We start from the raw sequence: 14,977 nt of genomic DNA on the forward strand, positions 1-14,977 counted from the left end.
CCTTCACGCGGCTCCCGTCTGACCCCCACCCAGTGTGGAACCTACGGGCCCTCCAACCAGGGCCTTGCATTGCCACGAGACCCGAGAGATAGACGAGAACCACGCCTTTGCTTTATGCCCCACACGGACAGAAGGGTAGCACTGGGCGGGGTGACCGGTGCTCCATCTACCGTGGGCTGGGGGTGCTTCGGGGACACTTGTCACCGCAGAGCTGGGTCTCGACTCATCCCTAAGGCAGGGTGGGGGTCTGCGGCAGCCCCCTTCAGAGAAGGAGGCCCACGCCGGCCTGGAGCTGCTGCAGGGTGGAATTTTCCAAGGGAAGCGAAAGGAGGCCACATCTGGGTGTTGGGGCCTTTCACCCTGGCCCAGTGCCTGGCACCCCAGGGGTTTCCCACCTGCCGCAGCCCGGCCTGTGGGCTTCCAGGCCCCTGGATGGAAGCTGGCTGCTCCTGGTCGGTGCCAGGAAGACACCAAGGACTTTATCTGCCTCGTATCTCTTGGCTGCTGCCAGCCCCAGCTGCTGGGGTGAATATGCAAATAGCGCGGGACAGGATTAATATGTGAGTCCCGCAGGGGAGGCACGTGGAAAGCTCTGTCTGTTTCACAATTCTGTTTCGTCCAAAGAGGCTACGCGGGCCCAAGAATGATTTGAAACAGATTTTTGAGAAGGCAAAATAAAATTGGAACAAAACCTAGGAGAGGCACGTGCCACTCTCCCCGCCCCCTCTCTCCACCCCCACATTAACCCTCTTGCCTCACAGCCCCAGAGCTCCTGTCCTGCCCCAGGACACAGATCCCCCCCCCCCCCAGGCCTCACAGCCCCAGAGCTCCTGTCCTGCCCCAGGACACAGATGCCCCCGCCCGGGCTGGGGTAGCATCCACAAAGCTATAGGCAGTGTGTCAGGGTTCAGCCCAGCCTCACCGCCTCCCTCCAGCAACACTTCTCACCCCCATCCAGGCGTGTCCCAGACACGGAGAACACAGAGCGTGGACGACCACGGCTCGCAGGGGGTTTAGCCCGAGAGGAGTCAGGAGGACCCAGGTCCGGGTCTCACGTCTGCTGCCGAGGCGCTGTGTGGTCCTCCGAACCTCCCTCCTCTTGGTGAGTAGTGAGGACTACAACGAGTGCCCCGTGGGGGGACCGCAGGGGCTCCCTGAGCGAAAGCTTCGTGCCCAGGCCCGTGCCCGGCTGTCACTCGGCGTCTGCTAAAGATCACCTCATTCAACCGCTCCGTTGACACACAGGGAGGTCCAGAGAGGGAAAGAACCTGCCCAAGGCCACACAGCAAGCTACAGCGACCAATCCCACCTCACCGCACCCCAGTTCCCCTCCCTGCCTGGAACCCCCTCCGAAGTCCGGTCCAACAGCACGCCCGGAGCAGCCGCTCTGCACTCACCATCCGGCAGGTCTGGACATCTGGGGCCAAGGCGCGCTGTCGTCAGCGCCACCACCGCCTTGCCGTCTCTGTCCCAGCAAGGCAGCCTCAGCTCCGGTCCACCGGACTGCAGCTGGCGCTGGGAGAAGCCCACCCCGAGAAGATCCCCCCGGCTTCCTGCGGGCGCAGGGGGCAGCGCTCTGTCCGCCTCTGATAGCGCAGCCCGGGCTCTTATCTGCCCCGTGTCAGGGTGCAGGCGGCCGTGAGCCGGGGTTCCAGGAAGCCGGCCCTGCTCCCCCCGATGCCGCCCGCTGCTCTGGACGCGGCCAGCAGCCCCGTCAGTGTCACTCCGAGCTCTGCCAGGGAGAATTCCATGCTGGCCCCCAGCAGGCGGGGCCCCCGCCCCTTCGTGTCCCACCCCCCACTCCCATCTTGGCAAGGGGACTGGGAAAAGGCAGCTAATTTCTAGTCCACGCCGCGTTTGTGGTCGTGTCCTGAATCCCCCACAATTAATCACAGAGCATCTGATTCCTGCTCTGCCTCCGAGGGGGCGGAGGGCAAGCCTGGAAGTTTCTGTTTACGTGCTAATCACAAACAGGCAGGGGCAGCCTCCCCCTCCCGGCTGCGCCCCCCCCCCGCGCCCCGCCCCCAGCCTCTCCTCCCCTCCTTACCTTGCCCCCTCCCCCCCACACCCCTGCCTCTACTGGTGGGTTTCCCCTTGGCCCCGTCCCTGCACCCCCACTTTACATCATGGGGGGGGCCCGGCTCCCTTTTTACCAGCTCATTATCTCTGGGCTTGGGTTGGCCTCTGCCCTGTCGCGCGTGTGGACAGTTCGTGCAGCCTTAACTCGGGGGGGAGGGGACCCCGCCTTGGTGGCGCAGGGCTCCTTTGGTCAACTCCGCTTTCTGACCTGGCTCAGGGACAGAGCGCGGGAGGAGGGCCAGCGGGCAGGACACCAGAGCTGGGACCTGGAGAGGATGTCTCTCCCGCCCCTCGGCCCTGTCCACCTGCGCCCAGAGCATCGAAGGAGCCAGGAGGAAGCAGCCCCCCCCCCCCAAGAGCAGCCGCTGGCAGCTGTCGCCCCTGAGGCACACGTGTGCTGAAGGGCACGTTGGCTAAACCCTAGAGAACCGGACCTGGACATCTCCAGCCGGCCAGGGTGCGCCTCGCACGTGGCCTGGGAGGCGGGGGGTGGGGGGAGCCGCCAAGTACACCCTGAGAGCTGGGCTTGGTCCCCGGCGGCAGCGTAAGAGCTTTGTCTGCGGGGGCAGTCGGTGCAATGGCCGGACGCCACTTGGGACCCCTACAGCCCGTCACCGAAGGGCCCGGGTTCGGGGCCCCCCTCTGCTTCCTGCCAATGCACACCCTGGGAGGCAGCAGGCGATGGCCCCGAGTCCCTGCTACCCATGTGGGAGACCCAGGCTGAGTTCTGGGCTCCTGGCGTTGGCCCAGCCACAGCTGTTGCGGGCATCTGGGAGATGAACCAGCACCAGAAGATGTCTCTGGGTGACTCCCTCTCTGCTGCTCTTTCTTTCTCTCTGGCACTCTGCCTTTCTTTTTTTTTTTTTTTTTTTTTTTTTTTTTTTTTTTTTTTGACAGGCAGAGTGGATAGTGAGAGAGAGAGAGACAGAGAGAAAGGTCTTCCTTTTTGCCGTTGGTTCACCCTCCAATGGCCGCTGCAGCTGGCACATCTCACTGATCCGAAGGCAGGAGCCAGGTGCTTCTCCTGGTCTCCCATGGGGTGCAGGGCCCAAGCACTTGAGCCATCCTCCACTGCCTTCCCGGGCCACAGCAGAGAGCTGGCCTGGAAGAGGGGCAACCGGGATAGAATCCGGCGCCCTGACCGGGACTAGAACCCGGTGTGCCGGCACCACAAGGCGAAGGATTAGCCTGTTAAGCCACGGCGCTGGCCCGCTCTGCCTTTCAAATGCATAATAAATGAGTTTTAAGAAAATCTTAGAAGGAGCTGTAACTATGACAACAGGCAGGACTTCCAGGCCATGTCACTGAGTCCGAAGAGGTCAGAGCGATGCCTCCGGCGCATCCCGAGGGCGGACGGTTGCCGGGGGAACGCCTGGAATGCTAGACCGGGATCTGGACGCCACCTGACCTGCGACGGCACCTCCGGGGAAAGGGCTGGGGCGGGCCCTCACCTGCAACAAAGCCGTCCACGACCTGTGTCCCCGCCAGCTCCCTGTGTTAGGGACATGAACACCTGCACAGGGAGAAAAGGGCGTGGGAACGTTTGCCCCTTTGCGCGCATCCACAGGACTGTGCAAGCGTCAGGTCTGCAATAGGGGTGAACTCAGAAATTCTGCCATCGCCTCCCGCGTGCCGCCGAGCCCCTGAGCCAGCACTGACCGGTCATGGAGTGGCCCAGCTGCCGTGGGGGGGGGGGGTGGGCGAGGTCTCGCGGAAATGAGGACCACAGGTGCATGTTCCCCGGAGAGAACGGCAAAGCGACGGCTTGTTTCCGGCAGCACTGTCACCGGCCCCAGCCTAGGACACGTGACAGCTACCTGGAAGTGTTTTCAAGGAACCCGTGGAGTCAGCCCAGGTGCCAGTTTCCGCCCTCCTGCCCCTGGGCGGCGCTGGGTCCCTGGCAAGGCGCCATTCTACATGACGCCTGCGGCTTTGGGAAGGAGGCTGGGGGAGTCTCTGCAGAGACCAACGACTCGTCCACAGTGGCTGGGCAGCCCGGCACGTGGGGCTCCGGGGCCCGGCCCTCGGGGAACGCCGGGCCGCTGGGCGGTGCGGGGTGCCAGGTGCGGCTCCCGCGGGGGGCTGCCCACACCAGCCGGCTGGGCACTCAGTGCCGACTCCCCTGCTGGAGAATCACTTGGCTCCCGCGCCAGCTCTCGTAGTCCCATTAGGCAGAAAAGCAGCCTCAGCTGGTGCCGGCCTGTCTTCCATGCCTCTCCAGCTCGGGCCAATCCGCCTGTGTCACAGAGGCAGCGCCAGCCCCACGGCCGCTCGCTGCCAGCAGCAAGCATCTGTCTGGCACTGCACTGGGCCAGTGAGCCTGGCTTTCCAGGGACGCTTTCCTAGGCTCACGTTTGAAAAGGTTCAGAGGGAGTCCACCGGCTGCGGAGACAGCCAAGAGAAACCCTAAGACAGCAGGGAGTTTAACGAATAGAGTCCTTAGTTGGGACAAATGCAAGGTGTCCACAGCGAAGACACCCACAGGACATCAGCGCAGAGCACACAGGGACTTTCTGCTCTTTTTGCAACTTTTCTCTATGTCTAAAATAATTCTCAAATTAAAAACTTATTTAAATATCTTTAATGGGCCAAAAATGCTCCACTTCCGATCCAGCTCTCTGCTATGGTCTGGGATAGCAGTAGAAGATGGCCCAAGTCCTTGGGCCCCTGCACCCGCGTGGGAGACCCGGAGGAGGCTCCTGGCTCCTGGCTTTGGATTGGTGCAGCTCCGGCCACTGTGGTCATTTAGGGAGTGAACCAGCAGATGGAAGACCTCTCTCTCTCTCTCTCTCCCTCTATCTCTCTCCCTGCCCTGCCTCTCTGTAACTCTGCCTTTCAAATAAATAAATAAATCTTTTAAAAATATATTTATTTATTCAAAGGACTGAGTGACAGAGAGACAGAGACAGAAATGGAGAGAGAGAGAGAGAGATCTTCCATACTCTAGTTCACTCCCAAAATGTCTGCAACAGCCAGGGCTGAGCCAGGCCAAGGCCAGGTGACAGGAGCTCCATCTGGGTCTCCCACGTGGGTGGCAGGGACCCCAGGACTTGGGCCATCACCTGCCGCCTCCCAGGTGCATTAGCAGGGAGCTCCTGGATAATATCCGCGTGGAGAGAAGTAGAGAGAGCAGCAAACGCAGCAGCAAAGCTAACATCTGGGAAGCCTGGGTGAGCAGGAATCTGGACTCTGTTTTGCTTTTTTCACAATTCTTTCAACTTTCCCATAGGTTTGAAACTTGTTAAAGTCTGGAGAGGGGAAGCGAATCAACTTAAAACAGGAATCTTACGTACACAAAGGCCCAGGAGGCAAATGAAGGTTGTCCAGGAGGTGCCCGAGTTGCTGGCATTTGGGGACACGAGGGCAGGCACAGCTGCTGCCCCCTCTAAATGACCGCCCAAGTCCCTGAGCCCCCACACCCACACCCGGTGTCCCCCAGGGGAGTGGGCATCACGTGGGGGCAGAAAGCACCTGCCGGCCTCGAGGCCAGCAAGGACCTCTCTGCGCCCACCCCGATGGCCACGGGTCAGAGGGGCTCGGGAGAGGGAGTGCACCCCCTCCACACGCCGCAGCGCCTCTCATGTCGTCGCGCAATTGCCACATCTCCATCCCTGTCCCCTCCAGCATCCTTGTGATGTCAGCGGGCAGGGACTGCATCCCCGATGCCAGGACGAGGAGGAAATGTGGGAGACAGACCATAAACACAGCCTCCAAGGCCAAGAGCTGCGAGCGGGGGTGGGGCAGCCGGCAGCCGGCTGGGAGCAGGGCCTTCAGGGCCTGGAAGGCTGAGGGTGCTAAGAATACGGAAACGCCACTGGGGCTTTCGTTCCTCTTTTAAGTTTTTATTAATTTTTTATTTTACTTAGAGAGAGAAAGAGAGGGATCTGCCTCCCACTGGTTCCCTCCCCAAAGGCCCACAACAGCCGGGGCTGGGCCAAGCCGGAGCCAGGACTCCATGTGGGTCTCCCAAGCGGGTGGCAGGAGCCAAGAGCCTGAGCCCTCACCTGCCGCCTCCCAGGCTGTGCGTAAGCAGGAAGCCGCCATCAGCCGCTGAGCTGGGGCTCCAAGCAGCACCGTGTCCAAGCAGCATCGTCTTACCCGCTGCTGCAAACGGCTGCCCCAAGTCCCCGGGCTCTCTGCGTTGCAAATCTGATTGCAGCAGGTGCAGGTCTGGCCTGGCCCTGGGAGGCCACGCTGCAGCCCTGTGCCCCATGCAGGCTTGGAGTTCTCCTTTCTCCCTGCTTCATGAACGCCTTAACCCTTAACCTGCTGGAACCCAACAAAGGCGTCTCAAGCGTCCAGAGCTTTCTCCAAGCCTCCCTCTGGGCAGGGTGCCCTCTCCCTCACCATGACAGCACCAGCTAAGCACACAGACCCTGGAGTCCCACCCTGGCTTCTCTGCTTCCAAACTGGGGTGACCTTGAGCAAGTAACTTGACCTCTGTGGGTCGCCATTTCCTCATCTGTAAAATGGGTATAAAACTAGTGCCTCCTTGTACTGCGTGAGCGGTGGGGGAAGTGACGACCTGCTACTCCATGGGCAGACCGTGGACCCGCAGGTGGGTTGCCTTCTGGGAGCCTGTGAGGGCGGCGCCCTTGAAGCTAGACTCTACTTTATCAAGCTCCCTACCTGATCTGAAGCCCTGAGACTCACGTGGCAAGCCACGGCGGCCGTCCCGCAGCACCGCCTGCTTTCCCACCCCTGTCCCCCGCGTGTGGATCCTCGGGCCGGAGCAGAGCGGGACAAGGACAAGCGGCCCTCTGGCTAATTCACAGGGAAAAGCCCGCCTGGAACCCAGGTGGCCTCCCTCAGGCTGAACACTCCTAGGCTGGTCACTCTGCGACGGCCCAGCACCCTGCAGACACCAGGGACAAAGTCTGGGGTGGCAAAGGGGTCTCTCATGCCAGGTGGGAGCCGGGGCAGGGCGCCCCATGGGGGAGCTATCTCCCAGCCCACGCTGTCGTGTGCCATCCGCCTTTCTCCCAAACCCAGAGGCCCCGGTATGGACCACGTCCTCCTCCAGCACCGACAGCTCAGGTTGCTGGAATCTTCCCAGAGATAAGACCCCCGAGGCATCGAGGCATCGTTCCCAGGCGCCTCCTCCGCTCTCATCTGAGCCTCATTCCAGGCACTCCTGAGCCCCCATGACAAACGGCCGAGCCATCAGATAGCGGCCAGGCCACCGTGGGGACCATAAACCTGTGTCCTTCCAGCTGCAGCCTTATCAGCTCGGGGGATCAGGAAGAGCCAAGCCCGACGCCCAGGGGAGCCCCAGACACCCGGCACACCGCCTCCGGGCTGCCCCAGAAACCCAGTCTGGTGAAGGAAATGGTTCCTGCGCTGAGGACCCACGGGGTGCTCGGAGGGCCTGACATGCGGGGCCTGGGGACTGTCACTTCCTCACCGACACAGCATGGGGAGCGAGCTTCGCATTCCCAGAATGACTCCGCGGCTCAGGAATTCCACAACTCCCCTGGAGTTCAGGCCTCCCGCCCGCTCTCTTTGCCCGCTCTCTTTTTGTGCTTTTGGGATCCGGGCCTCTGGATGCACCCCGTACAACTTGATTGATAAGAGCACTCGGCCCCCTTCCCCGAGCGCACCTCTCTTTGCCGCAGATGTCCAATAAACTCTTCAAATATGCACGGGCTCCGTGGGACCCTGACGCTGGGGGCGTTCCTGGGCCCCGTCTTCAAAGCAGCTCGGTCGGCTCAGCAGTGTACGTGTTGCTGGCAACCACACACTCAAGGGCACATTTTATTTGGGTTGGCCGCTTTGGGCCTGGCTGGAATCTGCTCGGGGCGGGGGGCAAGACAAACTCTGCATGTGTTTAGATTTATAACCGACATCCAACGCGCTAATGCCTGGTAATAGGGCTCCAAGGAGCAGGGCATGGCCGGCTGTGCAGATCTCGCTTTGGTGCGTGTGCTGCAAGAGCAAAGCTGAGCCTTGGTGATGATGCCTTCTCTCCTCTGCAGAGACAGCTGGGGCAGAAGCGGTACCTTGCCCGCCTGGCCTCTGGGCAAACGCCCCGTGCCGGCTCTTTCCTTAGCTGTCTCGTGGCTGTGCCTGCTTGGAGCACAGACCCCATACTCACGGGGCACGGCAGGTGCCGGGCGCCACTCCGCATGGTTGGCAGGAGCCACCTCCCTCCATTCCCACACCCGCCTGGACGCGGAGGTCCCTGGTTTTGTGAGAGGAAACCAAGGCACGGGAAGACAGGCCTCTTTCCCAGCATCCCCTGGCTCTTCGGAGCTAGGAGTCTCGCTCCAAAAGTCTGGCTCTCGAATCCATGCTCTCAGCCCCCGGGTGCTTTTCTAGTAGGCTCTACAGGAGAATCAGCTGGCATGCGCCACTACCTCGACTTTTTACTGTGGTCGAGTTGGAAGAGAGCGAGGCTCGTGGCACGCAGACAATGACCTCATGGGTCACCAGCGCAGGCACGGCCCCCTCTCCTCCAATTAAACCAACAGAATCTGGAGAACAGACCCCGCCTGCTCTCCTCTGCCTTCTCCACTTCCCCCGCCAGGCCCAGACAGGACGCTGAGTGCAGAGGGGAGACTCGGGGCCCCAGAGCACTCTCCATCAGTGAAGGGTCTAGAACATGGAAGAGACTGGGGGCATTGTGCGGGAGCTCAGTGCATTGGGGGCCCCCGGACCCACAGCCCACAAGCTGTGGATGCTGCTCCTCCCATCAGAGGCGAAGCCTGCATTGCCCCCTCCTCCATCTCGGGGCCGGGGACTGGCTCTGAGCGGTGGATCAGGTGCACGTGACACTGTGTCGGGTGTGGATCCGGCATGGCCTTCGCCTTGCACCAGCTGCCCTTGGTTTTGTGTTCTTGGCTCCCGGAGACCACAAAGGGCGAAGAAGCCTGCACTAGTCTGCTAGACACAGGGGAACCCACAGTGACCAAGAGACAGCCAGCGCCGCTGCCGGGCAGGCGAGGGAGGCCACGTGGAGCAGCATCCCCGGGCCAGTGGTCCGAGGAGGGCAGCCACACGGGTGACGCCAAGGGAGGCCAGCCCGCAGACTCACCGGACACAGCCAAACCACGGTTGTTCCAGGCCGCTGAGCTGCGGGATGGTTTGTTGTGCAGCGGCTGGAGCTGAGATGACTGGCACAGCCTCATCCTCTGCTGAGACCACAGCTGGGAAGGGAAGTCCCCTGTGGCCTCGCTCCAGCATGGCGGGTTCTGGAAAGCTTTCTGAAAGGCATCTGCTGCGTCCTTGGTTCACTTCTGAGGAGCCTGGCTGCCCCGGGGTTCTGCTCTCTTTCTCTCCATCAGTGTGGATCGCACTCCCATGGAAAGGACAGCCACCCTCAGCACCGGCCAGGGTGTGCCCAGGTGGCTGGGAGTGCGCGCCGCCGGGCAAGAAGGGAAAGAAAGCGATGCCGCTCGTGACCCTGGCCAGCAAAGCCCTGGGGCAGCCCCAGCCATCGGAGGCGGAGCTTCCCAGATGTCCAGGTGGCCGACTCTGATGTCACACGGCTGGATGTTAATCCCAGGTCTGTGTGAAACAAAGGTGCACACAGTGCCAACTCACAGCTGCAGACTTTTCTTTAAAGATTCATCGATTTCTGTGAAAGGCAGAGTTAGAGAGAGACAGAGCTTCCATCTCCTGGTTCACTTCCCAGATGGCCACAACAGCGGTGGGGCTGGGCCAGGCACATGCCAGGAGCCCGGAACTCCATCTGGGTCCCCACGTGGGTGGGAGGGGCCCAAGCACCTGGGCCATCCTGCACTGCTTTCCCAGGTGCATTGGCAAGGAGCTGGATCGGAGGTGGAGTAGCTGGGACTTGGGGAGCAAAGCAGCCGATGGAACCACCATCCCTATGGGATGCCGGCGTTTCACCCGGCGGCTTGACTTGTCATGGCACCGCGCCGGCCCCGGGCTTCCCGAGTTAGAGACCTACTCTTCAGGAGCCAGAAAGTGTCCCCTCGTGTCCCCTCGTCTCACCGCTGTTCTGTGTTACGAGCTCCGACCCCTGGAATCTGGGTCACGAGAGTCCTCGTGTGTTGCTGGGAAATGTTATCTACCGCAGTTTAGGACATGATGGGTTCCTGACCCTCTGTGGAGGGAGGCAGGGTGGACGCCCATCACTCAGGGTGACGACAGCTGCCAGACATCAGACGCAAAACAGGGGTTCTGCCTGCCACTCAGACTCTCGGCTTTGCTCAGAGCAGTGGACACACCACAAACAACGGCTGTTTGTTGAGTTCTTCTTTTGCTCTGTTTGGATTCCGTTGTCGAGATAGAATCGTTTCTTTTATGTGATGCATTTTTTTTAAATGTACTTGAACCTTTACCTTATGGTTTTGGCAGCCATGAAAAAAGTCTTAGAGTAGACAGAGAAATTTTGAAAGGACATGGATAGCGCCGGAGGGGATACAGGGGGAGTCACCAAACCTTAAGAACCACTGCAAACAAACCTATCCCGGACAGCCAGGCTCCAGAAAGCGAAGGGAACGGCCTGGAGCCACCAGTTTGTCCCCACGAGTGACTCGAGGGCTCGGGAGGCTGTTGGTGGGCAGGGGTGACAGCCCTAAGAACACAGAATCGCCCTCGGTCTCCCCACCCCTCTCCGGGCCTCTGCCTTTCCCAGGTAGCTGGAGAGGGGGACTGCTGCATGCTTCCCCAGAGAATCATTGTGGCACAGCGGGGAGGCCGCTGTTGGCACCGCGGTGGCATCCCAAACCAGAGGGCCAGCCCCGGCCTACGAGCCTGGGAAGGCACCAAAGGGTGGCGCGAGTGCTTGGGCCCCTGCTCCCCACATGGGAGACCCGGATGGAGCTCCCAGCTCCTGGTTCCAGCCTGGCCCAGCCCTGGCTGTTGCAGACATTTGGGGAGTGAACCAGCGGGTGGAAGACCTGTTTCTCTGCCTTTCAAATAAAACGAAAATAAATAATTGTATTTTTTTTACCAAGTAGAAGGAATAGAGTGTAAAGCGGCAATGAATAGTATAGAAATATATGTGTATAGAAATATAGTTGGTTTATTATCCTTATCCAGTGTTAACCACAGAACCCAACTGTACAGCTGTATTTGGATTTTTATAAACACGATTTACTTTCTTTACTTATTTACTTTAAAGGCATAGCAACAGAGAGTGGGAAACACAAAGAGAAACAGAGAGAGAGAGCGAGCTCCTGTCTGCTAGTTCCCTCCCAAATGGCCACAATAGCCGGAGCTGGGCCAGGCCGGAGCCAGGAGCCAGGAGCCAGGAGCGCCCCTGCTCTGAGCAAAGCCAGGAGTCTGAGGGTCTGCGGGTGCAGGGCCCAAGCACTCGGGCATCTTCTGCTGATCTCCCAGGCACATCAGTTAGCAGGCAGCTGGATGGGCAGAACAGCCGGGACTCGACTTGCGGGATGCCGGTGTCACAAGCTGCGGCTTAACCTGCCGTGCCACAGCCCGGCCCGAGCCCTGCCCACGTGGGCCTGGCAGGGCAGGCGGTTTGTTTACAGCAGTGTCAGCACAGACACGTGAGGAACGCATTGCAACACTGTGTCACCAGGTGACCGCTCCGCTGTAACCTTGTGAGGCCTCCTGGTATATGCAGCCATGGCTGACACGAGTGTCCTTCCCCCGCCTGTGACTGGGAAGTGGGGACGCCACTTCCTCCAGCCGTGGCACAGAAAGAGTGTATGGGTCAGATGAGACCAGGCCAGAGAGAGGCCAGAAACCACAGCGGCAGGAGGCTTTGGCCGCCGTTCCGTTCCCCCTGGAGGGACCAAGTCTGGAAAGCCACACCACGGGTGTATGGATCACAGAGAAATATACCCAGCCTCGAAAAACCACACAAGCCTGTCGTTTGCAGAAACATGGATGGAATTGGAGGACAGCATGATCGGAGAACTGAGCCAGGCACAAAGCACATCCTGATCTCCTGCACGTGTGACGCTACAAAGGTGGTGGAGGGGCCGGCACTGTGGCCGAGCAGGTAAAGCCGCCTCCTGCAGTGCCGGCATCCCACATGGGCTCCGGTTCGAATCCCGGCTGCTCCACTTCCGATCCAGCTCTCTGCTGTGGCCTGGGAAAGCAGTGGAAGATGGCCCAAGTGCTTGGGCCCCTGCACCTGCATGGGAGACACTGAAGGAGCTCCTGGTTCCTGGTTTTGGATCAGCCCAGCTCCGGCAGTTGCAGCCATCTGGGGAGTGAACCAGTGGATGGAAGACCTCTCTCTCTCTCTCTGCCTCTCTGTAACTCTGCCTCTCAAATAAATAAATAAATCTTAAAACAAAACAAAACAAAACAAAACAAAAAAGCGATCACTAGTGGCTGGCTTGGTGGGGGAGGGGTGGAGAGAGCAGCAAAGCAGGAGTGGTGGGAATGCGGGAGAGTGAGCAGCTGGCCTTTACAATTCATTATCTGTCTGATAAAGAACCTCACCAAAGAGTTCAAAAGTTCCCAACAGAAAGAAATGACAGAGGCTTCCAGACTGGGAAATGCTAATTACCCCGATTTGATCATTACACACTGTGCATGCATATCTAATCATAGACAAAACCCCATAAATATCTACAATTAGGGGCCTGCGCTGTGGCACAGCAGCACCGGCACCCATATGGACGCCTGTTCAAGTCCCAGTTGCTCCACTTCCAATCCAGCTCCCTGCTAACGCACCTGGGAAAGCAGTGGAGGCCGGCCCAAGGACGTGGGCCCCTGTCATTCACATGGGAGACCTGGAGGAAGCTCCTGGCTCTTGGCTTTGACTCTGGCCATTGCGGCCACTTGGGTAGTAAGCCAGGGGATGGAAAACCTCTCTCTGTCTCTGTCTCTCCTCTCTCTTTCTCACTCTGCCTCTCAAGTAGATAAATAAATCTTTTTTAAAAAGATTCATTTTACTTTTTTGACTAGTAAATTTATTTGGTCGCTGTGGGAGCTGTGCCATACGGTGACAGGAGGGACCGTCGTCAGATGTTTTAAGTCAGGCAGCTCCGTGGAAACCGAGCGAGAAGGAGGGGGTTCCAGAGAGACTTCTGGTCCCGGGTGAGCAGAGAGCGGTGACGCCAGCGACAGAAGTGGATTACGTGGGAGATAAAGAAAGAAGACAAAGGGAGATCTTTAGGAGACGAAGTTCAGAAGGGAGTGGAGGGTGGGGAGTGTCTGTGGAATGTTGGTTTGTGGCCACTTCTTGTCCTCAAATAACCTCTGAACGTGAGAGCCACTCTCGTTCTCCATCACTTGTCTCACCGACTGCAGCCCTGAAAATTAAAAGCAAGGCTGACCTGGGTGAGGTCCGAGGGCAAGGAGCACGCTCGCCCCATCGGAGCTTCTCCGAGCGCTCGCCAGCTCAGACACTGCCCCCTGTCGGGCTCCTCTCCTGCAGCCTGGGACGACAGGGAGGAGAGAGGCATCCCGCCTTCCCCAGACACACACTTCCAGAAGTTTGCAGGAAACGCGATCAAACAGCAACTTTATTTTGGTGCAGACATTTTCTGAGATCTGTGCTTTTTTTTTTTTTTTTTGAATACACATTTTCCATGCAGTTTTAAAGACTTTTCCTTTGCATGGATTTCAAACTCTGGCACAAAAATAAATGTATCTGTAAGTTTCATTTTCCAGGAGCTTCTGGAAGCTCCTCCCATTAGTGTCTTCTCATCCTCCCATTGCTCCGTGAGATGGTAACTTGGTGTTTTTCAGGAGAGGCCGCTGAGCCTCAGCTGAGACTCACAGCCCAGGTCCCAGTGTCAGGGCAAAGACGGAAATCCGAGTCGGCTCCTCCCGAACCTGTGCCTCGCTCACCATAGCCAGCTGCACCGCAGATGGCAAGGTGAACGGCAAGGCACACAAGGCACCATTTTTTAGAGATTCATTCATTCATTCATCTGAAAGACAGAGTGACCGGGAGAGAAGGGGAGAGAGATCTCCATCGGCTGGTTCACTCCCCAAATGTCCACAACTGCCAGGACTGGGCCAGGCCAAACCAGGAGCCCAGAATCCCATCTGGGTCTCCCGCATGGGCAGTAGGGGCCCAAGCACTCAGCCACTGTCTGCCGCCTTTTCAGGAATGCTTGCAGGGGGTGCGATTGCAAGCTGAGCAGCCGGGATTTGAACCAGCTTTCCCATCTGGGACACTGGCCATGCCAAAGTGCTGGCCCCGGAAGACACAGCTCTAAGGATGGGGGTCCAGGGGTAGGCACGAGGCTCATCCCACGCTGCGTGCCGAGTGCCAGGTTTGAGTCCTGCTGTGCAACTGCCGATGTGCACCCTGGAAGGCAGCAGGTGGCAGCGATTCAAGCGCCTGGGCCCCTGCCACGCACATGAGAAACCAGGGGGAATTCTGGGTTCCTGCTTTGGCCTGGCCCAGCCCTGGTTATCGCAGGCGTTTGGAAAGGGAACCAGCAGAGGGTTCCCTCTCTCTCCCCTTCCCTCTCTCCCCCCTCCTGTCGCTCTGCCTTTCAAATAAGTAAAATAAATCTTAAAAAATAAACAAGTGAAATCTGGTTGCGATCGGTGCTACCTTTCAGGATGATCCTGGTAATACATCCGAAATTTTGAATGTTCACACCCACTGGCTGCTTGGAGCTTGGCCTAGAGAAACACACACACGTGCACAGGACACACGCACAGGGTGTTCCCTGTGACACTGTGTGCAACAGTGACCCAAAGCTGACCATCACAAGAGCGCCTACACAGCAACACACCCAGGCTTCGGAAAGCTATGCAGCCAGGAAGGAGGAGGAGGAAGGCATGTGGGTGGGGCAGTGCAGGCATCATGTGATGCAACGCTGAGGGTGACGAGCAAGATCGGACCGAGAAATCATGCATGGGGTGGCGCCATGGAGTAGAGGGCTAAGCCTCTGCCTGCAGTGCCTGGCCCAGTGCTGGCTGTCTTGGACATGGGGGGGGGGGGTAAACAATAGATGAAGATCTCTCTTTTTCTCTCTCTCTACCTCTC

At 59.1% G+C, this 14,977-nt stretch overlaps 1 protein-coding gene across 1 annotated transcript in view; it reads right to left on the reverse strand.

The window, feature by feature from the left end:
- RIPOR3 (RIPOR family member 3) overlaps window positions 1-1,439 on the reverse strand; it is a 59,333-nt gene extending 57,894 nt beyond the window's left edge. Inside the window, exon 1 of the mRNA XM_062202394.1 lies at window positions 1,398-1,439. Coding sequence (XP_062058378.1) covers window positions 1,398-1,400 — 3 coding nt within the window. The 5' untranslated portion in view covers window positions 1,401-1,439. The remainder of the gene's footprint in view (window positions 1-1,397) is intronic.
- Window positions 1,440-14,977: the final 13,538 nt, after the last annotated feature.

This window comes from Lepus europaeus, chromosome 10 (genome assembly GCF_033115175.1).
Source record: "Lepus europaeus isolate LE1 chromosome 10, mLepTim1.pri, whole genome shotgun sequence".
Classification (NCBI taxonomy): domain Eukaryota; kingdom Metazoa; phylum Chordata; class Mammalia; order Lagomorpha; family Leporidae; genus Lepus; species Lepus europaeus.